At 42.3% G+C, this 25,865-nt stretch overlaps 1 protein-coding gene and 1 long non-coding RNA gene across 13 annotated transcripts in view; one reads left to right on the top strand and one right to left on the bottom strand.

Annotated features, from left to right (window-relative positions):
* Positions 1-25,865, bottom strand: part of LOC137478006 (uncharacterized) — a 181,433-nt gene that overhangs the window by 2,102 nt on the left and 153,466 nt on the right. The gene's annotated exons all lie outside the window — the stretch shown is intronic.
* The window catches only part of PAX2 (paired box 2), a 99,745-nt gene that overhangs the window by 23,830 nt on the left and 50,050 nt on the right, over positions 1-25,865 (top strand). For 10 of the 12 annotated variants that reach the window (XM_068197481.1, XM_068197479.1, XM_068197480.1 and 7 more), the window contains 2 exons: positions 22,533-22,618; positions 24,663-24,782. In XM_068197481.1, coding sequence (XP_068053582.1) covers positions 22,533-22,618; positions 24,663-24,782 — 206 coding nt within the window. The remainder of the gene's footprint in view (positions 1-22,532; positions 22,619-24,662; positions 24,783-25,865) is intronic. The other 2 variants (XM_068197484.1, XM_068197488.1) reach the window with 1 other exon arrangement.

The following is a 25,865-nucleotide window of genomic DNA, read 5'->3' as shown; positions in this document are numbered from 1 at the left end:
ATAGCATTTCTCTTTGTCTTATTCATCGTATCTGGCCATTGGAAGGTTGTATGGGGGGAAGTACAATAAGCTAGCTGCATTTTTTCTAATTTTCATATTGCAGAGATACTAGCTCAACAGAGCCACTCAGCAAGTAGAATTGGTTGTGCCTGGGAAGTTTTGAACTCCCTGTTCTGTGAACCTTGAAGTTCAGAACCGTATCGGCCCCTTTATCACCTAAAATTCCCAGCCCTTCCTTTTTCTATAGATGTATAAAAAGCTTGATTTTTGCTGGAAGTTAAATATTTTCAAGCTTTTGCAACTACTGAATTATTGCTGCATTCTGCCATAGAGGTAGCTGCAGTTCTGTGCTGGGTGAGTGAGTCTTATGGAGCTAAACCTCACTTACCAGAATCAGTATTATGTGAAAAAAACTCATTTGACTTTGGGAGAAAAGAGGAGAAAATATAAGTGGCTTGGCCAAGAAATGACGAAGGGGTGAGAACAATATAATGATCTGAAGGGCACAGTCCTTCCAACAGGAAAGGAATTATTCACATTTAAACAAAGCACTATAGGCAGGAATGAAGGGAGGGAAATAGGAAACATTTAAATGGTAGCAGAAGGTATCCTCTGATAGGGAGGTCCATTAAAATGTGGAATTGCATCCCATAGGAATTCCTGATTTCTTGGAATATATATAAATAGGTGGCATTAATAACAAGCAAATATACAATAAGAAATAATCTTGTGTTGGCTAAAAAGACAGATAATGGTCTAGCAGACCAGCTGGACCTTTTATGATATGATGACATAGTGCATACAAAACCAAGACGTGTTTTCAGACATAGATCAAATATCAGAAAACTCCCATCTCTAACCCCAAAGCTTATTTAAACAAAAGATTTTCATTTTACTTGAATAACAGTACATGACTTCAAAACAGTTGAACAAGCCTGAGCTTTACTTAGATTCCATTGTCCTTAATTAAGGCACAGTGAAATTTAAATGGAATTTAAGCTCTCCACTTAAAATCAGCAAAATATTTAGACATCAAACTTTTGCTGTTGGTCTCTATAAAAGGAAAGCTAGAGAATTCTAAAAGCATTTACCATTGGTCTGACATCCACATAGCTCACTGGGGGTTTAGGAAATCCCATCTGTGTGTAGATGGCTCTAACTGTGATTACTACTCATGAAAGCATCAGAAAGCTTTGAGTTCTTCTCCAAAATTATTTTTTAAACTGAGACTAACAGGAATGAGGATTTTTTCCACTGTAATTCAAATTAACCTATTGGAGCCTATACCTGCATTGCCATATTTATCAGTCCCAACTGATAAATGCCAAGGTAAATGCCTTAAGAATGCCAAGGTAGAGCCTAAACTGTGTAATCGGCATAAGAATCATGAGCACTTGTAATACAATGTAGGTTTGTTTTCACTTGTTTTCTATTTTCTGCTCTAAATTTTAAAGGGGATTTGGATATCTGACTCCTATTAAACATCTTTAAAAACATCTTAACAATGCAGTCCTTTGAGTCTTCTGAGAGCTGACAGGTCCCTTTTCAAGCCCCCACAAGCACTGGCAGCATACTTTATTAAATGAGAACTGAAATTCTCATGCTACCACTTGACCAGAGGAGCTGGAAAACCCAAAAAACCATGGTTGGGCTTGTGATGAAATACTAGACACAATGATATTCAGTGCTAGCCTCCAGTTTTCTCTATTGCCAGTAACTGAGGGCTGGTTTTGCAGCACTTAAATGGCTACCTACCCAGCTGAAAATCACAAATCTAATCTCTTGGTTTCCAAACTCCTCAGGGTGCACTTACAAATATTAATTTCCAATCAATTTACACCTGCTAATATTTCTCAATGCTTACATGTGATCACAGAGTCAGAAGAAATGCCAGTGCTTACTATTTCTATTGCAATGGCATAAAGAGGCTCTGTGCATAGATCACAAACCATTGTCCAAAACAGGCACAGCGTAAATAGGAATTTCTTTCAAGAGGCACTTTTAGAAAATCAGTATATACACATCTTGGTTTACACCAGACCCTTAGCTTCTACTAGGCTCATAATTCAGACAGTCCTCAAGGTTTCAGGAGTCCTGAAACAAACATCTTTGTCTGTCATAGGAAATGAGATATGTGGGAAGGGTTCACTCATCAAGTCCAAGTCTAGGTAAAAAGCAGAGCAAAACTGAAGAGACCTTTTCTATGGGCTCGTATTTGACAAGACGGAGGCTGAACACCAGCCAGGCTGAAAGAGCCTCCCCCCTCTTCCATGATAAGTAGGCATATAAATAAATAAATAAATGGCATCCTAACTGCACTGAGAACTCAATAAAACAATCACATCAAATATGAGGAGGTATAAATCTCATGTCTGCACAGGTAACCCACTCAATTGCTTTTATTATGGCTCAGCCTGACTCCATTTATTACCATCCGTAGCCTGGGTGAAGGATGTTTGCATGGAGGGTGGTCTCCTGGTGAAATCCTATCCCTGGAGCAGTGACAATCAGCCCATACAGAGGTGGATTTTGGTGGGGAGACCAAAGGCAGATCCATCTGTCTGCATGAAAACTAATCAATAACCCTGTAACTAGACCCCTTGTCACTGGGAAATGGACAACACAATAGTTCAATCCTGGAGGCATAGGAGAGGAATAGCTGTGGTTCAGGTATGAAGAATTACAGGATATATGCATGAAATGTTTGAGACATATGGAGAGGATATGTCTGTCCATACAGACACTGAGGAGGAGCAATGATATAGAAGGAGTGTAGAGGGTACATTAGTATATGGTATGCAGATTTGAAAAATTTATGTGTTCAGAGGTGGGTATGGGGAACAAAAAAGCTGAACTGTACTGCATTTTTTTGTACAGGACATTTATACAGGCACTCTTAAGTGCAAGGCAGATAAGTGCCTTTGGGAAAATGCACCTGTTGGTTGGATACTACATATTGGTATATGGTAGAGAGGACGTGTTTCTGAGCAGGCACGTAGAGGGTGACACAAAATGCTGGTACGCAAAAGGAAGCATATTCAGGAGTTTGATGCAGTCAGGGAAGGATATTCCTTTGTCCTTTGTCTGGTTTGGGATTTATGTGTGTACTAGTTTTGACAGAGAGGAGGAAGAGTGATGTGCCAAAAGCCGGAGCTAACTGACTGTGAGTACACAGATACACTTCCCAGAAAATGCTATATATGAACCATTTACCCAAACCTCACTGTTAATTCAGGAAGGGAGATTCTGGTGCCTTGTCTCTGCCTCTATGAAAAATAGAAATAGGACATTCCTTGCTTTTGTCATCCCCTAGCTCTGCAGTTCCTGTAGCATTTCTAAAACCTGCACAGCATATTGTTCCCCAGACTTCTAGCAATTCCCTAACACATGCACACATACACAGGTAGGATGGAGTTTGCCTCTAATAATTGTTCATTCCTGGGGTAAAATTTACTATTCCTATGTTTAGCTCAATTTTCAACAGATCCTGATCCTTCCAAGGTAAGAATTCTTCCCTCTCTTATGGGTCCAAGGCATAAGGGTTAAACAGCCATCTCTGCTTGGAAGGAAGAAAAATCGCTTCAATATTAGTGATCAGCTCTGCTCAAAATGCCCATCTCCGTATTTCAGTTGATAAGGGTGGCACCCATGTTTTGCAAGCAGACTGATGTCTGTTTGCTAATTTACACAAGGAAAAGCAGAGACTGCAACCAGACAACAAAGTCACAAAAGAAACCCTCACGTATCTGTCAGACAGGATGCCATGTACCACCTCTAGTTCCAGGGCAGTTTGCATAGTTCTGGCAACAAAAAGAGCACTCATTTCATTGGTCAGGAAGGAATAATATCACAGCCCTTTGATTCCCAAAATCAATTCTCATTTGCTTCAAGCTGGGCCAAAATACAACAGCAACCTCATTACCCCACTGCCCACTTTCAAGTGCTCACTTTAAAATTGCACTAGATTCTTTGGGCACTAAGATTTGGGCTCTTCTTAAAGTGATTACTGCCTTTCAGTATACCCATGTCTCTCTAAAAATTCTTTTAAGAACAAGTTTTGGTCATCTGCCTCTACAAAGAAAGATCCCAGCATGATGCAGCTAGGTAATAGTGCCTGCTGATAATATTTGCCTAAATTTAGGCCACTTCTTGGTTGTTTAACTGCAGACTTTTGAGCTTGAAAACTTAAACATTTATACATAAATTACACATACATAAAAATATATGCTCATTTACAAAATCAATGTGAATGGAGGAGACGTATAAGAGAAGAGAAAAGGGAGGAATATTATTTCTGAAGAAAAGGATACTGTGTTTGCAAACCAAGTGCACGGGGTAGTGTATTTCAGGGATACACTATGTACAAATGTGCCAAGGTAGTGTAAGTAGAGGCAGAATAGAAAATGTCCAATGTCCCAAATTCCCTTTCTCTATGGAACAAAAAGAAAATTTAGAGTTTAAAAGAGACAATATTTGTAGTGCTGCTTCTGACAGATGAGCCACAACATGGAGTTTCCAGAATAGGAAAACAGCACAGTTGGGTGGGGTTGGATAAGGAAAGGACAAGAGATAAGGATGGAGTGAAAGGCTAAAGCAGATTTGAATTGTATACTGTCAAAATCAGACCTGCTGTAGCTTTCCAGAAGGCAGTTTGGGCCACTGTGCCAAATAAGATGCTGAGTCATTCAGTATTAACATTCAACTCCTTTATGTGGCTTTAAGAATTTCAGTCTACACATGTGCCTGAGTTTAGGGTCTGTGAGTATGAAGGTAGACAGGATGGGGACAGAGTAAGTGGGTCTGGCTGTATGTAGATTCTTGTGAGAGGTGCAGGCTGAAGAGCAGGGAGGAATTGCATGGATGAGTTTGTATGCTTGCATATGAGAAAGCACAAAAAAATTTGTGAAAATATGACTGTCATGATTCTAAACCCTCTTTGCAGTTTACATGAGTTTTTGTGACCTGCAAATATTTAAAGAAAAATACATGCCTATGGTATACCTATTGCTCTTCATGCCCCACAGACAAAATTGGGAGAGCTGGTGCCACAGGGTGACATGATATAGAAGCAAGTGTGACCCATTTCAGGTGGATGTGTATACAAGGAAATGCCCCTGGCACAGTGAAAGACAAGGGATAAAGCGATCCTGGGGAACACAGTCTTTTGAAGCATGCATGCATAAGGAGGATGCCAGCCCTGTAAATGAAGCCTTAGCACTGTTCAGAGCACCACCTTCCAAAATGAAAGCACTTTCTGCACCTCTTGAATATGCTCCAGGATCACTCTGTGCACAGTGAAGTAATTTGAGCATGGAAACCTGGGTGCCTTTGTGCAGATAAACCTTTGAGTCTCTATTGTTCCACTAGACAATCTTCTCTGTAATGGATATTTGGGCGAGACGTGCCCTATACCCCACGACATGTGTACAAGGAGGAGCATTGGGCATATCACTAGGGCAACATGTCCAGCTGGGAGTATAGACTTTTAGCAAGTAGGTATTATTGGTCTGTGTAAGATCTCAGTCTTATCCATGGAAACAACGTTGCAACTCTGCAGTTACATGCAGGGAGTCACAGTGGTGAGCAAAGGCACAGCAATACGTGGGACTCTGCCTGGGATTCTGTGCCACTGCTTCCCGATGGCCAGAGAGTCTTCTAAGTGTACTGATGAACTATGGCTCTAAGCAGATGTGGGGGGGAGGTCCTAACAGTGCTCATGTCTTTGCCAGCAGTTCTTTTGGACAGATGTGGGGATAAGGTGCTTTGGGAGCTGTACCACCAAAGTGCTGAGGAAACACAGCTGTTGAGATGGGCAGTGTCAATAGCACAAACACATGTGGAAGTGTGTGTATGACAAAGTGGCATCTGCTGAGATGTGTGAACACAAAAGGTGTATGACAGGGTAAATACATATATAAAAGAAAGCGTCATGCACAAATGCAGGGTCATGTGCCTCTTGTGGGTACCAAGTGCAACCGAGGGAATGAGGGGCGTGTATGGCATGATACATTTGTCAGGGAGTGGATATGTGGTAGTCCACCTGATAAGTGATGCAAGAAGAGGATACCTGGGGATAGTGGGGGCAGAGGAAATTACACTAAAGGAGATATTTCTAATTATAGCTATAGTTTAATGCACTGGACTCTGCCCTTCTCTCCTCTCCCCTCCCCTTGTACTCTTTTCCTCATTACCCAGGTTATCTTGTTTGGGTTAAGAGGCCAATTTCAACAGACTATAATTGAAGAGTGAAGAGAATCTGATAAGATAAGGAAGGGACATCATTCCTCAAGGGATCAATAGAGGTTTCATGTTCCTCCTTCCCCTGCTGTGTCCCTAACACGCTAACACTCTGTGTCCATGGGCCTGGTTTATTTACTCTGCTTGTCTGCAAGACTGGAAAGGAAGTGCAGGAGTAGAGTGGGGATGTAGCCCGTCTGCCACACAGCCAGAGCAGGCAAGGGGGCATAAGGAAGGGACCACAGTCTCCTCTGGGACTCGTGAAGAGGCAGGGAGGTGACAAGTCTGATACCCTCCTGGCTCCGGCAGGGGCACAGATTAACAGGGAAGGTGTTCACCTTTGGCCTTTTATCTCATCATTGTGCTCTGCAATGAAAGGATATTGATAATTTTTCTTGATTTAGACTTGCTTTCCCTAGCATCCATGTCTAGACAAGCTCAAGTTTTTTATAAGCACTCACAGGCAACCTCTCAGGGCCCCTCAGGGTGACTGAGGCACAATTACCCCTTCCACAAGGAGGGCTGGTAGCTGCTCCTGAGCAGGTTTATGTTAGTATCTGAAGTTCAGGCTTGATGGACCCAGTATCTCACAAGCTGTTCTTAGTCGTTTTTTGGACCAAACCAGCATGTTTGGGATCCCTGTAAGAAACATGAGGCTGTCTCAGCAGTGAATACAGGTCCTCCTGGCAGGGCTGCCGGGCCTCCCACACCACAAAGGCAGAGTTTGTTCCACTCCTGACTCCCGCTCTTTGGCAGGAAGATGCGGATCTCACAGAAGCAATGTGAGATCCACAGGAACCCGTGCCCATGTGAGATGCATATGAAAGTGCAGGCAGCTGGGGCACTGTAAAGAAGTCGCTCCAGGAGGCCCAGCCTCTCACATCAGGCAAGCTCTGTGGATGTTCCCCTGTCCCTGCAGCTGGCATAGGAATGCTTAGGCATGGGGAGATGAGCTGAGAGGTCAGCACAGTACAGGATACAATCCAGATCCCATACAACAGGGCTGGGCAAGTTGCTGGCGAGACTGAGACATGGAGGGGTCTAGGGCTGAGATATCTTCTTCTAGCTGATTTCTCTTTTATATTTAACACCCAGAGAAACAGACGCTGAGAGCAAGTCAGTCATGCAGTGAGCATGTGGCAGAGTTGGGAATACAACCCAGATCCCCTGACTCCCAACCTCAGGCTTTAACCACTAGACCATGCTTCCCTCTAAGCCACCTTGAACTTTCCTCAGTGAGGATGGGGGCTACTAAGCCTCTGTGGGCTGCAGTTTACCAAGCTGTCAGGAGTGTGCTCACTGGACCGCCTCACCAGAGACAGCCTTCCTCACGCATGCTAAAAAAGTTGAAAAGAAATTCATTTCATGGCCGGTGGTTGCTTAAAAAAGGCGATTCCAGCATATGTATGTGATAAATGTTAACTGTGCATTAATCGCATTAAAGAGGACCCTATAAACTTTTCATTTCTAATTAAATTCTGGCCGGTGATTCTGGCGAAGCCAGCTCACTCCGGGCCTTTGTTTATGTGGAAAATTAAAATGCAAATACAATGGAATTTATTTCCATTACTAGAGTGATATGCTGGGCTCCTCTGTTTAACAGCCTCCAATTATTTTTCAAACAGGTCTCTCTCCCTCTTTCCCTCCCTCTCTCCCTTCCTCACTTCCTCATTTTTTTCCCTTCTCCCTATTACCCTGATGCTGCTACCCCAGTGTGAGGGGTGGGATATAGTAAAGCAGTGGTTGGGCTAAGAATCATGTAATCTGTTCAAGGTCATATTCAGGCCAGAATATGGAGGAGAAAGTGGGAAAAAGAGTGTGAGAGCACAAACAAGAGAGCAAGGAAAGTAACAAGCTTTGAGCTAATGCAAGGATGAGTAAGGAGTTACCTGTTAGCATCCTCACTGAAAAATATAAGCTAAATCCATTGGCTTGCTAAATCCCAGCCATATAGACGGCCTGACTGAGAGAGGTCATAGATCTTTCCCTGATGAGATATTCTGATGAGAGGGTACAAGTGAAAACTCTCTCTGGAAGTTTTCTGGATCTTTCACAGCCTTTTTCATAGACTTTGTCTGGATGAGACTGCTGCTGGGCTAAATCCTGATGGCTGAGGAAGGACAGAACAGGCCCAATGCCAGACACATTGCTTGCACAGAGCAAATAAATTCATGCAGCAATGACACATAATCATCAGCTGAAAAATAACTGAACTCTCTTGTTCATTTCCAAGGGACCAAATGTGGCCACACTGTCTTAAAGCATTACTGCACAATACCCGCACAAGTCAGAAGCCATTGCACAAACCCAGAGATTCATTGTACGTTTAAAATTTCTTAACACATATATTTACTGCTAAATGCTGCTGACACAGAATCCCATTCTTTCTTACATATATGAGAGACCCAGGTCAGTTCAGACTTGGGAACATTGCTAGTCAGTCACACACAGATCAGAGGCATCTGTTAACTGACACAGATGCCCTTCTATGCATTAATGTAGAAAGTCATACTAGAAGACCCTTGCAAAGGCAAGCGTGCACTTCACTGAAGACATGTAGTAATTTATAGATCCTTTCACAGACTCAGTCAAATCTATTTGAAACTGCACAGAATTGTCTTGCATGTAATTGTGAAGAACCTTATCCAAAAACATAACTGAAAGGTCTTAGCAAAATCCCTGAGTACACCAGAAGACACACACACCTTGAAGCACACAGCAGAGAACCAGCCAGACATGCCACCCCACGTGTCACACACATGAGAGACACACCTTCAGCATGCCCCACGGGCAGGGAGAGCTCGTGAGCCAAAGGGATATTCTTTTAGTGCATGTGAGCATCTTAAGGAATCACCTAGTGTAAATGATCCTGCCCCAGCTGAGACAGGGAAACAGGAGAAGGACACATTCACTTACAACACTGAAAAGAGGCCATTACCCAGTCAAACAACCCAATCCCTGACATCATTATTCAATACACAGGAGCCCTGAAATGCACACTAACTCAATCACACGATTACAAAATAATACTGATGGAATCAATGAGACAGACATGCAGACATACAAAGCACACCCAGCCTGGTGTTAATACACAATAACAGCCGCCCAACAAGCGAATACAAAACAGCCATTCACGACCACAGGGCAAAACACCAAAACATGGGGCCACATTCTCAAGGGAGACTTGAAAACTCTGGTAACAAAACCCACCCTTGCCAGAGGGGTCTTAGTATGGGCAAAATCTGGCAGTTGTCAGTCTAGTGAGCAGCAAACAGTAAAAAGCCTTGTTGAGCAGCACAGCTGAGCAGATTCATGTCCTAGTGAGGCTGGTGGACTCCCAGGGCACTCAGAACTATTCAGGATTATACCCACAGCCTTGAAATAGACTGATCTAATGAAGTGACACCTGCTCAATGACCAAAAGCATCATGCAGGCACTCGTAACACAAGAAGGGGTGCATGACATTCAAGCCTCACCAAGACACAAGCCATTATAAGAAAGGAAATCCTACAGAAGATTACAAACAAAACAAATTCACACTGTGTACAGATCAAAATACTGTTCAGCACCCAAAGCCACAGAACCATCTCACAGACATGCCACTGCGACACAGACAAATCCTCTTCCCAAACCACAACAGCACCCCCAAAACTAACACAGCACTAGTGTCTTTCCTCTTCAGAGAGGAAAAAAGCAAAGTGACACATAGAACAGGCTCATAACGCCACAAATAATCAACCCTCCTTGTGCCTTGCAGATTGTGCCACACCATGCTAACCCAAGCCTTAACACACAGCCCAAACAGCCAGCTTTTGCAAATCCTGAATGATTTTCTTGGGAGGGAGATGGGGGAACCACACTATAAGTCCTTTCCCTGGCACAGCAGGCAGCAGCTCGTAGCAGGTTGCATGCACAAGAATGTGCTGTTATTGAAACAGCCAGCAAGGCTGGGGGAAGGCTGCTGTTGGTTGTGTGTGCCTGCGTGTGTTGTGTGTACAGGAATTCCCCTTCCTCTACCCAGTGCTGCTGCTTGTAGCCATTAAAAAGCCCAGGTCCTCATGCTGGGTGTTCAGTGAGTATTGATTCGGTCTGCAAGCAATTTTAATATTTCTTCAGGGACTTTCCAGCAACAGCACAAGTCATTAATTCACCCTCCCAAATTGCTTATTCAATAGAAGGAACATGGCTCCTGAATAAAGTCCCAGAATTTATGTGACTCACATGAGTCAGGAGGTCAAACAACTGTTATGGAGCGAAGTTAAAAATCCAAATAAAATATTGACACTTTTTTGGGAGTGAGAGGAGGGGGAAGGGGGAAGGGAAAGAAAAGGTATTTAAAATAGGGTTTTGTTGCAATGCCCCCAGGATAAAGAATGGAAAGAGATTGAAGACAAGCTGGAGTTTGTAAAATCAATGGGATTTATTGCATATCCGCTTGGCATTTAATAACTCCTTCCTTTCCATCTTCCCCTGCTCTGTTTGTACATGGAGGAGATAAAAACTACAAATAGCCAGCCACAAAGTACACAGATGGACACCCCAAACAAGAAAACACAAAGGCAGGTACATGCAGGGATGAATGTTACTGGGAGGCAGTGGCATAGCATCACAAGGTCCTCTCAGGACTCAGTGTCTTGACTGAACCAGAGAGAGCCATTCACACAGGGAATTATATTATGCCCATATAGTACCAGGCAGTGTGTGTCCACAGTCCCAGTTTAAAAAAAGGCTGGGAGGTGAAACTGAGGCACAGAGCGAATTAAAAGACTCTGCTCACTCACAGAGCTCATCAACAGGGATCCAGGTCTCCTGGTGCCCAGTTTGTTTTTGCAGCTGAATGATGGTGCCCTTTATTAGAATGAGAGCACTCACAGTGACCGAGCTCAGGCCTCAAGAAGGCACCCATCTCACAGGAGGGACACACAAACCACACAAAAAACCAGATCTACAGACACCATGCAAGCCCATCCATACGCAGAGAGATGCACACACAGATACAAATACATACATGCTTTCTCTAAGCTCATTGACGTTCAGATAGCAGCAGAGTCAGATCACACACAGAAGTGGGAGCACACCCACAGACAGACAGACAGACAGACCTGCAATGGCCTGTGAGCACAAACCCATGAGCACACCATACACACAGTGATACAGCAGTACAGCCCCGCAGAGCAGCACAGCCACACTGAAAGTCGCTGCCTCTGCGAGCCTAGGTTTTACTTACAGTGGTATCCTCCTAGCTAGCTGCACATGAATGGATGCCCACATACACTGAAGTGCATTTTGCACAAGCATATTAATATATAGGACTGTCTCCTTATTGCATTATACAGTGAAAACATGCTAATTTTCTACCAAAGATCTGAGACTGATGTAGCCATCAAATAACACTATTCATAAGCAATAACTCCATAAAAACAGCACACAAAATATTGCCTAACCATCTAATCAAACAGTACTACAGTACTGGATGGCTTGGGACATTTAAGTGGCTTTCTTTGATTTCTTTGGTGGTTTTTTTTTTGTTGTTGGTTTTTTTTTTTTTTTTTTTTTTTTTTTTTTTTTGTTTTTTTGTTTTGAGAGGAGATTTTCCAAAAGGCAATTTTCAAGGGCTTTTTTTGCATTGTGATAAAGATATTTGGCAGAATTTCCTTCCTAAGGTATCTTTTGCCCAAATACCCAGTGTGTTTTCAAATTAAGGAAGGAAATGAAAATGTTGAAATTTTCGTAATGATGCTCTAAAAATAATAATATTCTTGTATTAAAATATGCTTCTGTCTTACTTCTAAGGTTATTTTGTTCATGACTGATTTTGCAACTGCCTTTACAAAATTACATGATATAATCTTTGGTTCACCTTATGCTACCTCCTATCTTCTTAGAATACAATGGATTAAAAAAAATGTAAAGGGAGTGTAGTTTTTTAAATACCATTGCCTATGTCTCCCTATATTCCTTTGCCAATGAATCCTGATTGAATCTGATCTTGTTGAACTTAAGTTAGATTAAAAAATTAAATACATGCTGATTTACAGCTGGAGGCATTCTGATTCATTAGGTGAATGAGTACTTAATTCAGATTAAGGGGATCATGTTTTGAAATCATGGAACTGAATAAAATCACTAAAATTCTCTAGAATATAATGATTTTCAGAAATAATAGATCATAATTTGCACTATTGTATTCCACTGCAAAATCCTAAACTGATTAATAATTTGAATGCTTCAATATTTATAACTCAGGTCTTCAGGTAGTGCTAAACAGTTGCTGCATCTCTTCTGTGTTTACCCCAGCTAGTGCCTGGTTCAGCAAGTCAAGCTCTAGACAAATCAGTCTTAGAGATCACTAAACCTCACTGGGAGAAAAGTTGCCTGCATGGGGATGTAGGGATAAGGAAACACTTGTGTGTGTGTGGGAGGATCATTTAAACGTCTCCTCTTGGGAGGTTGGTTGTCAATTCGGAGTTGTTGAAGGAGTCTCAGCTGAGATGGTTTCATTGAGAGGGAATAGAAAACAGGCTTGTTTAAACAGGGGCAAACAGGAAAATTAATCTGAATTAACTTTACAACTACATTGGTTAAAAGCATTAAAACATTGTTCAGGTGTTCATTCAAAATTTGAGTGTCCTAAATTGAATTAAGTTCACTTCATTTCCAAAGTGAATTAAGCTAAACTAAATTAAAGCTGCCATAATTCTAAACAGGGGAGTCAGAGGTGTAATGCAGTTTAACTAGACCACTTTCATTTCACACATTCAGTTAACTCAAATTATTTTGCAGAGCCTTAAGTAGATAAACCCTTTATCTGCTAACTCCTATGGACCAGGAGCCAGAAAAAGGAGACCCAGAGGCTCAGGGTACTCCACCAGCCACTGCAACTGTAACAGAAAAGGATGGATATAATACGTTGGTGAGGGCTCACAGAAACCCACAGTTCTGCAGTTCATCAGATGGAAGCCAGATATGTTTTTTTAAGAATAGAGCAGTTCTGCATTCACAAATTTACACAATTATGCAAATGTACACACAGGTATGGGCCCTTTAATGCAGCAAGGTTCCACATAAATTACGGATCAGTATTCAGATATGTTAGCTATTACATCATAGATATTATGGCCTTTTTAAAGACTAGTGCTAGGTGATTGTGACTTATTATTTGTAAACAGTGTCTGCTGTACAAAAACATATAGATAGTTGATGATGGTTACAAGCCACATGTCAGAATATTTTCCCATAAAACTCTGTTAAAACGTGAAATGGTTGAAAAAATATTTATTAATTCTTCATGGGGCCTGAACATTTAATATGTGACCCAAATGTCTAACTCCATGTAGCCACAGTTATAAATGCAGACCTATAGGTAAAGTAAACAGGTATACTGGCTGTGTGGGGAATTAAAACATACCAAGAAACAAACGCTAACGCATTTACCAACGCAATATGGACACATAAACATACAGCTTGTATCTCTAAACACTTGACCTGACAGTGACGTACATGAGCCACACAGACTGGTTGCAGATTTATCTTTCCACTATATAAAACTGGCTTTGTCCTATAAATATGAAAACTAGACAATCTCCTACAGAGACAGACACCAACTTGATGCTAGGAGTCTATGTAGCACCCACATCCTGAAGTGCTCACTTGTGCTTAACTGCTTTGAGTGACATGATAAAGCAAGGAATAAATGACACCAAGAACAACAAGGACCAGAATAGGAAGGGAAAGATATTGGTTCTCTTTTTTTGAATCAGAAATTTATTAAAATTCTACGTTTCAGTGTAGTTTGAACCTGCTTTTTCAATAAAATCGAAACATTTTTATTTTTAGCATAGTCACCAATTCACCTGAAAAAAGTAATTTTAAAGGGAAAACCCACAATTTTTCCTCTCTAATAATACTTACATTTTTCTTACAATTTTGTTGATTTCTTTACAAGCTGAGGTAAAAATACCATTAGATTTAATAGACATATCCTCAGCTTTTTTTTTTTTTTTTGCAAAAATCTTCTAGCAGTAAAGGGTCCACTGTGAAAATTTTCCCCAGTTCTGAGGAGTGTAAGGGAGGTACACAAAATGACATCCCTGTACAGGGAAACATTTACTTATCCAACACATGCAAGCACGTACCGCAGTGCAGCACTCTGCAGAATACAGAGATAATATACAGCTAATATACAATGCTGCCAAAACCAAAAGTTAAAAAGTCCTGCGTCAGTACCCTTCAAAATGAAGAGACTGGCATAAAATTCCCAATGCTGTAAATAGGATTTTTTTCCCTTTGCTTCCAGTTCTGGCCCCTTGGGAATCAGCCAGGTCCCACTTCCACCTGGTCCTTGCAGTTATAAAAGCCAGAAATACCTTGGTATTAAATGAAAGCTGAACTAATTGTTTATCTTCAAGATCTGAGGTTTTACACAAAATGCCAGGTATGGCATAACTTGCAAGAGGGATGAGAATGTTATCTACATTTATCTGATTCCTCCCAGTTCAAGACTCCCTTCCTAGTACACACATGTCTTCTGTTAATCAAAATGAATGTCCACAAGGAATTCAGCACAGACTCCTGAATTTTAATAACTGGAAATGGGCTCAAAGCAAAGCTTTCAATTAAAAGTTCCCGTACACCAGATTAAGATATTTAACCTTGGCAAGCCCGTGTGTTTCTGTAGGTCTTCTTAACTCACCCGCTGGCACAGCCGCTGTTCTGACAGCTCCAGCCCGCGCTGCGTGGCAGTCACCGTGTGCTGGCAGCTCATGGGGCTCTGCCCTATGCCAGCTCCATGCTGCTGCAGCAACACTGCTGGCAGGACTCAAGCTGGCCAGTCTAGAGGTAACAGAAGATGACACTCTGAACTACACATCATTGCCGAGTAGGTGTAATCAGAAAACAATTCTTAATTCCCAAGAGGTCAAAAATTTCTGTGCCTTTTCATGGCAGAAATGCCTTGCTAGTAAAAGGCACTTTTGCTACTAGTGATGCTTTTCTCCTGTTCTCTTCCTGTGACTTATTAGTTTTACAGCTTTTGGTCTTCTGTTGCAGAGATTATGAATTTGTTGAGGGGGAAAGGTAGATCTGTAGCTGCTTTGATGGATTTTTTGATGGATGCTCTGAGTTGAATGTCTGCTCCATCGTTGCCTATGGCATTAAAATTTGGACTCAATGACCCAGGTGGTAGCTCCCAGGCCTGTGTTTCTACATCCAGGATCAGTAGTACTCTTTTTGTCGTTTAAGATTTCCTTAATTCACCTTAAAACCAGATGTCAAAAAGCCAGGATCAAGTTTGCTTACAATATTTTGGTACCTGTATGATATCTTCTAAAGATGTTTGGATTTTAATGAATTTCTGGAAGAAAGCCTTCCAGACATCAACTGAGTATAATGAAAGTAGAAACACCTGCCTGAGGACATTTCTATCCTGCAGTCACTGCTTGAGTGCAGCTTGTGTAAACATACTTTAGCCACCTTTAAGCCAACCAGCCTGGGTCCTGATGGCTCTGTAGCCACAGCTTTGCATAACACAGCAAATACTCAAGTACACCTTTTTCCCAGGTGGGCAAATGGTTCGTACAGCCTCATGCAGTAATTCATTCTAGGAGGTCAGGCTAGGCAACAAATACACATGAGGCTGACCACTGTCAATCATCAGTACCAGGGGCATGAAGTTGCATACTATTGCTCAGCAAAAGGAGGTGGCAGGCCAGCCTCCTGCCTGGCATATCTACTCTCAGAAGGCAGACATCTTCTCCTTTCTTTCCTTCTCCCCCTCTTCCCTATATCTGCACTTGTACCATGTAGCACAGCAGAACTGGAATGGGTAGAGATCTGCTAGAAGCTGAACGTTAATGCTCTGCTCAAATTAAATAAAATAAAACCATATGGTGTCATCATGGGTCACTGATTTAAAACAACAAAAAATCCTAGCTCCACTCTAAGCCCTTCAGATAGTAAAACTGGTGCTGTGAATTGTGTGTCTTCTTAGAGTGCAGTCAAGAAATGCAGTGAGAGAAATGGGCAGGATTGGGCTTTCTCTCATGTTCATAGTGAGCAGGCTAACCTGGAACAAAGTGACACTTTTCTCCCCATGTCTGCAGGCATGATGTCAGTCTAGCCCCAGTGAAACTGATGGACCTACACAGACTAACTGCACATACAGAGTCAATTCTCCTCAGAGAGGGCTGGGATTGTGTTTTGAGATATGTAAGGCATCTCCATTTTGACCTCTCATCTATTTGGAATATTTGGGAAAACAGATAATCCCTCTTCATGTACCTTTTAAGACCATCAATTTAATTAATCTAATTAATCTATCATACTTGCACTTATACGCTAACATAGTACATGATCACTCGTCTTCTCTCTCCTTTTCCAAAAGGTAGGGAGAAGGAAATGCAATTTTCATGATAGAAGCAAGTTTGAATGTGTGAAAATTGCTTGTGGCCCCTGAATATGGCAGGGTTTGAAGGCATTCTGCTGTCTTGGCAGGGAATGCCAGAGCCCCAGGCCAGCTAGTGAGGAAGCGGCTCCTGCCAATGTCAGCTGTTTTTCTGAAGGTTCGAAGTGCTGCAGTAGATTTTGAGAGCACTAGCTTCTACTGCTCCCACCTTACTTCCTATGAGAAATTATTGGTTGGCTTTTATGTAGCAACTGCAGCTCTGATCTTCCCAATTACATCTGCTGTTGCAAATTAAAACACCACCACCAAAGCCTGTGCAGCTGAAATACAATTCCTGTTGCCTTTGCCCATTTCTCTTCACATACACCACTGTCAGCAGGGTTCATGTCACTTCTGCTTCAAGCAGGAGAACGAAGCCAATACTGTGCTACAGCTCGCTGAAGCACTTACTTGGCCCCTGTTTATTAGAGAGTCTGAGCCCTTCACTCCTCCTTCCAGCTGTCCTCACTGTGCCCCAGGTGGCACGGCAATGCTCCTATCTTCACACTTCAGGCAGGAAACAGAGCACAGAGAGAAATGCCATTTGTCCAAACTCTTGATGAGAGAGGTCCATGACAGAGCAAGAACTGAAGCCCTTCCCTAAATCGGATTAGGCTCTAACTATCAGACTTTCTATTTCCTTTCCTTCACCCCCAAATCCCTTGGCTGTTTTTTCTCACCATGTTACAAAGCTTGCTTTCCATTTTGAACTTTGGGCAAACAAGATTTTCCCTCCCCCCTTCCTTTGCTCAACCGTGAATTCAGCTGTGTTTCAACCTATGCACAGAAATATAAGACTGTCTCCTGTTTGAACAGAAGCCACATTCAGAGCTCTTTATGCCTCTGCAGCACCAATCTGCAGGTGAGATATTGTTGGCTCCAAGGGGGCTTTCACCAAAGACCCCAAACCTGCCTCTTCTCATCCCATATTGTCCCTCTTTGCCAGCATCACTAGGATGGTCACAAGCCCTTTTGTAGGAAGCCATCTGATGCAGAGAAGGCTTCACTGTCTCTCTCACTCAGCCCTGCCCTGTGTGCCCGTGGCTCAGCGGCACAGCCCCGCACTAATTAAGCAGTGCGGCACAGCAGGGTGTGCGTGCCTTGGCCATCACAGCCTCCCCTGGACACAGCGCAGAGAAAAGGCTGAAGCTTCACAATGTTAGCCTTCCAAGAACCACTTTAATTGCCCAGTAATGCACACCCTGGGGTCTTGTAATGTGCTTCTAATATGGAACATTTAAAATATGAATACTCCAAAACAATTACAAGGAGTTTGGTGCTCTGCTGAGTGTATCCTTCCACCCTCAAAAATAATCCACGACAAAGGAATCTGATCAAAGTGAGGATACCAATGCTTTCTGAAATCTGTCACGTCTTCTTGAGGCATCAGGACACATAATCTTTCCTTCAGTTCAACTCCACTCTGTTCTTCTAGGATTAAGAAAATTGTTAGATTGTGACTCGAGATTATTCAGTCCTACCTTATCTCCCTCTGATCAGACCTAGTATGATTTTTTTATTTGAGATGCTGTCAAAACACTCTGCCAGCCATAGCAAGAGAGAAAAAAACAGAGAGTATGTTAGGCTATAAGAGAGTTTGGATAGAAATGTCAGAGAAGCAAGGTGAGTTTTCTGTGATCTTTTCTATGTTCTTTTAGCGAGTAATTTTTGGACAAGTTTAGAAGTGATTTTCTACTTCCTTATTTACAAGGTGTGAAAATTCTTCTCAGAAAGCACTCTGGCTCAGCTAATTTTAACTTCTAATATTTATTGTTACATCTCTTGATTTGAGCTTGTTACAATTGTAATACTAGAAAGAGAAGATTTTTGTCTGTCCATCTGTATTCAGAATCAGGAAAAGGATTTCCATTAAAACTGACAAAAATAATGAAATAGAAATAAAAAATTGGAAATTCATGATCTAATGTTGAAATTTTATGAAAGTCAAAGGCATTTGGAAATAAGCAGTTGGTTTCAGCTGGTGCTGTATGTAACATTAAGTCTAGAAGGAGTTACTACAAGCCAACTATAGCAACTCATGAATTCCAGGATGGATGTATAATTCACAGTATGATACTATTTACTGTAATGACATTATATGCCATCACTTAACATAATATTGCATATTAAATTCAGATTGTGAAATGAAGTTCAGTTGCTTTACTGCAATCAAAGATCTATAAATGTCCTGTTGCTGAAACTTCAGAAGGTTATGTATTAAATCTGTTTATATTATCCAAAACTCAAAGTAGTCAACTTGTACAAAAATCTCCCACAGGAAAAGGAAAAATGGGAATTTAACAGTAAGTACTAGTTTATGTTCCTAATTAAATACAACTGCTATTATTGGAGTCACTGATTGTGATGGAATTAGAGCAGGGATGAATTTAGTCCATAGGGTCAATTTCTCTTGGAAAAAGATGTTTGAAAATATTGGCATTTATCTCAAGAAATCAGCACTGCTAACTGGTATGCCAGGACTTGTGTCCCTTCTGCTTTTGGGAAGGGCTGAGGATGTTATCTGCAAGACTTGTCTTTCTCCAGTGTCTGAAGGCGAGAACAACCCATCAAAGACAGCAAGAGGTGATCAAGGTTTTGTGACCGCTTATACAGCAGTAATCCAGAAATCCTAGATTTGAGGCAGCAGAGCTGGCTTAGTGCGTATTTCAATCCCTGGTAAGGGTGAGAAGCTTTCAGCAACACTGAAGTTTAAAGACAGCATTATTATGCTGCATTTGTTGCTACGGGGCCAGGTCAGCTCTTTTCATCTTTCAACTGCTGTTTCATTAGGTGGTCTTTTGTAGGACAGACTCACTTGAAGCCTCTCAAAGCTAGCTATTCTGCTGTTTATCACTGTCCCTATTGACAGTGATTGCATCCCCCTGAATTGACCCAGGGGGATGCACTGCCATGTTCTGTACTGAGCATTAGAATCCTGAAATTTCCCCTCTTTCCTTGAAACACTGGACCTGAAATCATGACTTTAAGGCAAAGGAACACCACAGGGGAGAGTCTTTTCAAGACCTGCCTCTTCTTTTAGCCATAGAAAATATATTCTACCAGATACCTCATTAGGTTCACTGTGCATTTGATGCCAAAAATTATTTGACCCAAGCCACTGGAGGCAGCACAACCAGAAAGGCTCCCCTCTGCTCACGGTTTCCGGACACTTCCTTTTGACATAAAACCGGTTTCATTCTTAGGAAGGGAATGTTTCTGAACAGAGCCTTTCACCTCTGGGTCACCAGCAGAAATCTGGCCCTGCTTGGTAGTGACCGAAAATCATTACCAGCTGACAGCTACTTGGTGCAATGAGCTGGTGAGTCTCATTCCAGTTTCTAATGGACACATCTCAGTAAACACAGTCACAACTGGCACTAACTGGTGTTCTCAGTCAAGAGACCTCAAACTGAATGGGAAAGGAAATTGAACCTTCCTCTTCATCCCCTGCCTGGGTTTTGGAATATTATGGACAGGCATTTTATACCTGCAGCGTTTCACAGGCTGTTTTTACTCTAAATGGGTTTTTGAAACTTTGCAATTTTCATGCAGCATGATTCAGCACAGCCTGATCTGCCATCTCAGTATAATTAGACTCATCTTATGGTTCCCCTCAGCAGAAGCTGAGCTGTCTGGTGCCATCCCCCAGTACAAATGGTAAATCTGATGTCATATCTCAGTATGAATGGAACTGTCTGATGTCACCTCAGTGCTAACAGGACGTTTTATAATATGTCATCTAAGGCTGCAGGGGAAATCTTCTAATCCATTCACTATGCTACACTACAATAGAACGTAACACAGTATAATGTGTAGGTTAACTTAGACACCCTCAGGCAGATTTTGGTTAGACGGATAGATGGATGGATAGAAACATTTATACAAAGTATACATATATTATATCACTCTATTGATTTTAAAAAAGTTCCAGGACTGCCTAGCTATAATGAGATTTTTGAACTTTGTGTTGCGATCAATGAGGGGAATATTATTGGCGTGGAGAATTGATATACCCGCTCTCTGTGGCTGGTTCTGCTCCTGGACTGCCCCTGCCCCCAAGGTGTACGATTCCATCAGACACTTAACCTCTTTTACAGTGTCATCAGGCTAAAAGGAATCTAATAGTGACACGGGACTTGTGCTCAGCACTCTGGCACTATTGCTTTCCTGTCACAAATAATTTATAGCTTTCTATTTCCATCCCTTTGCCTGCACCCCATCCCCTTTTTCTGTTTCTCCGGGCTGGGGGAAATCAATAAACTCACACAACCAGAGTGGCACTTCAGGGGGTTTTAGGGGGGAATGTGAGACAAGAGGGGAAAAAAGAAAAAAAACAGAAAAGAAGAAAAAAAGTTATATTATTTGCTGTAGCACACTTTTCAGATTAGCTCTTCTCCTAGTACAAATCATATAACCTCAGAATCTGGCCCTGAGGCCTTCAGAAACTTTTTGTATAGGTTCTCAGCAACTATAGATTAGGGCATCTGGTACCACTGATCTATATGGAGTGAGGATCAGGATCTCCATCCTCAGCTAGAACCCTGACATTCTCTGTCTCCAGCTATGTCCCAGGCACTCCAGCTACTGGTCAGGCTTCATCAAACTTGTAGCAGAGTTTTCTAACATTCTGAGGCAAGATGTTCTATTTCTTTTCCTAAGAAGGCTTCACTCTCAGAAGTAGTGGTTTTTAAAAATTGCCCTCACAATGTCTCTGCCTATCTCTATTCATGCTATAGCACGCACTAGCCACACATTTGCTCTTTGAAGTTTTTGCCAACTTATTCTTTAGAACAAATTTTTAAGGGAAGATCTCAAGTGGGCAGGAAGAATCTTCCATTTGCTTTCACTTTCTGGAGAGATTTTTGGGTAGAAAATAAAGCTAATATAATGCAGGGCCAAGAGTTCCAGAAGCTCAGGCTGAAGAGAATCTGCAGCCTACATCCCAACTGGAGTGGCTGAAGAGAGGAGAGGCTTGTTCTAATCTCAGAAAGGAAGTTGGTTTCCATGGCCTTCACAGGTCATGGCTTATTTCCTGACTTCCTTGGTGGAACCACTGTTCCCAACTCACAGATACCCAATATCTGCCAGTAGTCAGGGACCTTGCCTGTCAGGTACTAGGTACTAGTGATTTTCTTTCACCACTAACCTCAGCTGGATTTAAACCAGTGATCTAGAAGTGAAAGATTTCACATAACAAGAAACTGACAATTACAGTTCAGTTTATTGCCATTCTGAGCTACATTATAAGCTTTGTGATGTCTTTTTGAGTTCCCATGCTGTGTTCATTCACCACCTGACAAACAATTTTTTCCCTGTTTGATGGACCTTTTTTCCCTGGTGATCTATATCCCATCACTAGTCCCTACAGATGCCTTCTGCTTTCACCTCATTTATGAAGGGCAAGGGTTTTGGGCAAGCCTTCCACAGTACAAAGCATTTAGTCAGTCAAAAGAGTATTTTTCAGGTAGACAATAAAATTAAAGCTACACCATTTGTAAATTCAGCAATGTCTCTATTAGCTGTGAAGACTGCACTGAGATTATGCTCACAGATCAGACCATAAATGACAATGTAGCTGTTGTTAGCACACAGAAGATCCTAGCTTGCTCACTGAACACCACCCTTATGCAGTGAACACCCAAGTTTGGGATAAAGATGACAGAGCAGAAATAGGATGATTCTCTGAGAGCTGGTCTATTAAAGCAGTAGAATCAGGACCACAAGGCAAATGAAGCCACTCTGCAGCACCAAGAGCGCAGATCGATCCTTCAGGTTTTGATATCTGGGACTGTGGGTCTGCAAAGGCACAGAGAAGATGCATTTGAGTTCTGAATGTGTTTCACTCTTTTTCAGGATCATCAGAACCAAAGTTCAGCAACCTTTTCACCCAACACCAGATGGGAGTGGGACAGGTGTGACTGCACCAGGACATACTATTGGTAAGTAGACTGGCATGAGGGGTGGTGACAGGTCAAGTGGAAATGGGGATGAAGCTTAGTTGAGGGAACAAAGTCTGACAAGCAGATGCTAAGCAGAGCAAAAGGGAGGAAGGGTGGAGGGAAAGAAGCCTCCATGAAAAGCAGAGTTTTCTATTCTTTGTCTCCCCTGTTGCATTGCAGAGAAGTGAATCACAAAGAAATTAGCCCAAAGTAGGGGTTTGCCCATGTGATTCTGCCTTAATGTCAATTTCACGTTCATGCTCTCTCCTTCATCTCCTTATAGAGAAGTATTTACTGCTGTCCTGTCTGAGCATCAGTCTTCACCTTTTCCCTTGTCTTTACTCTGACTCTCTTTTCCCCCCTACCAATTTTTCTTCTCTGCCTTTGATGGAAGTGGTCCATTTCTTAATGGTAGTAGTACACAAACATGGGTAAGATATTCCAGCTGCCTCACAGATAAGTTCTTCATTGTTCTAACTCTGCAGTCAGGTATCCCATGGGTGCATTTCACTGAGAAAGTGATTTTTTTTTTTTTTTGCTGCGGGAGATGTTTTGCTGGTTTGTTGAGGTGAACAGAAGATGGAGGCTGTAGTACAGTGACCAAATGCCTCCTAGTCTGTTTAAAGGTACTGTGTTAGATCTGTGATGAGATGCTTTTTAATCTGCGGGCTGTGGGGTGGATATGTCTGCTCGTGCTAGCAGAGCTTTATCTAGTGACAAACTAGAGCAGGAAAAACATGCAGTATTCTGGGATATTGTGAAATACGGTGGCTTATTTGTGGCCTAAGACTTTCTTAGATTCTGTTGGTTATTGAGAATCTGCTGCTACACAAGGATCTACGGGAAAATGCTCATCTGCATGGGACAGAGCTGGTAGATGTCCTGTACAAAAACTGTATTCAGGATTACAATGGGCCAATATGGAAGAGCATTTCTGGATGCCCTTTTAATATGAACTTGCTCACTGGACTGGCAATCACTGATCACAACAGATGGAGCTGGCAGATTCCTTCTTGGAACAGTAGTGCAATATCTAGGGAATGCAATGGCTGAGCTGCGATAGTGATTGTGAGTGCTTCTAGTGGAGTCTCTCATTGCTCTGGGATGTTCTAAGGAAGTGGGTCTACATTGGAGAGTGTTGAAAGGTTCTGCTCCATCCTGAAAGGCTTCTGTTGGATGTATTGATTGCTTCAGGTCAGTGCTTTATGAGCTGAATGATGAATAGTGGCCTGTAAGAGAACTGTGATATTCTTTCCATTGCTGGGACACACTGGGACACAATAGGTATACCTGCTGGATGCATAGGTCTACCTGTTCTATTTTCTAAAGGCCTGATTATCATGAAAGGGTCACTTCTAATTTGGATTACTTGTCCCATTTGATATATTGGAAATTCACGAGCAATCTTGGACAGCCAAGTGGCCAGAGCATTTTGCCTATTGATATTGGTCACTACAAAAGGAAGGCACTAGATTCTCATTAATCTGGTTGGTAGCATGTATCACCCAGTCATTCCAGTAGAGAACTGAATTTAATAGGCTAGCACTGAAGTGCTTCTAACCTATGCTAATAAGGTAATTTTTCAGTAAGTGTTTCAGGTGGGCATGTAAGAGGCTAGTCTGCCTAGGACAGAGCATATGCACTCCTGGTGAAAAAATGCTGAGAGGAAATGATCTGGTAAAATATGGATGGACTATGAAGTCACTAGAGAATGTGGCCTATGCAGCATTTCACTCAATTACCTTCAAAGCCTGCTCTGAACTGGAATGTAGCAACGTTTAGCTTCTTGATGGAATACCCTTACTTGTTATCAATGGCCCTGTTTTGGAAGGCTGTGAAGCTACAGTATAGAAGTGGACAAGCAAAGCTGGGATGCAGCTTTGCTGGGATACAGTAGAGTAAGTCCTTCAGCATGAGGGACTGGGAATCTGTTTAGTGCCCAGGCTTTCCTATTAGATTGGTAGCATGCATAGCTTTCAGCTGAGGATCCCTGCATGCTGTGCTGCTCTCCTGATGGCCCTTTTCCCCTTTTCCTTTTGTCCAGTGCCCAGCACAGCATCCCCTCCTGTCTCCAGTGCCTCCAATGATCCAGTGGGCTCTTACTCCATTAACGGGATCCTGGGGATTCCTCGGTCGAATGGCGAGAAGAGGAAACGTGATGAAGGTAGGGAGAGGGGAGAAGCTCATCCTCCCTTTTATATTCTTTGTCCCCATGTACAGGCTCCAATTTCAGGCCAAGGTTTGCAGCTGCTCCAGGGGCTAGATCAGTTTTAGCAACAGAGACCAGTTCCCCGCCACTGCCCTGCTGGCTTGGAATGCTCTTCTTCTGAGGCCTTTCATGACAGGCTGCGTCTCCAGACATCTGCTCAGCAGGCAGAGAGCCGTCTCCATTGCTGGAGCTGATCCCAAGTTCATTCACTGCTGGAAACGGCTGGAACTGAACTCCCCAGGTGCCAGCAGGTGCCCGGACTTTGAACTGTGGGTAAACATGGTTTCCCTGACTCACTTGATTTCAAACTAAATGCCATCTTGGAGAAGCACCAGCAATGTGGGAGTTGTCTTTCATTCCCCTTGCAAACAAGTTCCTGCCCTGTGATGTGCCACGAGCTACATTAGCTGGTGATCACAAGGGCCCAGTTTTCAATGAGTAGCATCTACCACAGCAGAACTGTCATGCTTGCAACAGTCTGAAAGCAGAAAGGAGGTCTTCTGAGTACTGTGATCCTAAGGTTGTTTCTAAACCTTTCACTAAGGCTGTAATGAAATAGTATTAAGCTATCTTCTTTTGCTCCCTACTTGCTGTGAAGTGTTCAGGGCAAAGATCCTGAAATGAATCAAAAGGTGGAGCCTCAGGTCTAAATAGATTGAGTCAGGAGGGGTGGGTAAGGTCTTGGTTCTCTTATGGTGGCTTTCAAACACTTTTCCTTATATCTGACTTTTAAAATTTGATTTGTTCTAAAATTGAGGGTGAGGAGTGAACTTTTTAAAGAATACTGACTGACCAATTTGTTTGGTTCAGCTCTGACTTCAGTATGTTGTGTTGCTTGTTGCATGGAAAGACCTCTTAGGACAGGTGGCTCAGTGTGCTGTGTGTGCTGTAATCCCAAATGCTGTGCAGTGCAAGAGAACATGAGAGTTCTCTGTGATATGTGCTGGGAAGAGAAAGCTCTCCTGAGATGGATGCTGCATTTTGAGGTTTTGCTAGTAATTTTCTCAGTATTGGTTCTGGTGAGGTTCACATCTATAA

The sequence above is a fragment of the Anomalospiza imberbis genome, chromosome 8 (assembly GCF_031753505.1).
Source record: "Anomalospiza imberbis isolate Cuckoo-Finch-1a 21T00152 chromosome 8, ASM3175350v1, whole genome shotgun sequence".
In the NCBI taxonomy this organism is placed as follows: Eukaryota; Metazoa; Chordata; class Aves; order Passeriformes; family Viduidae; genus Anomalospiza; species Anomalospiza imberbis.
Note: the sequence above shows the minus strand (reverse complement) of the source record. Positions and strands in the feature narration are given on the sequence as shown.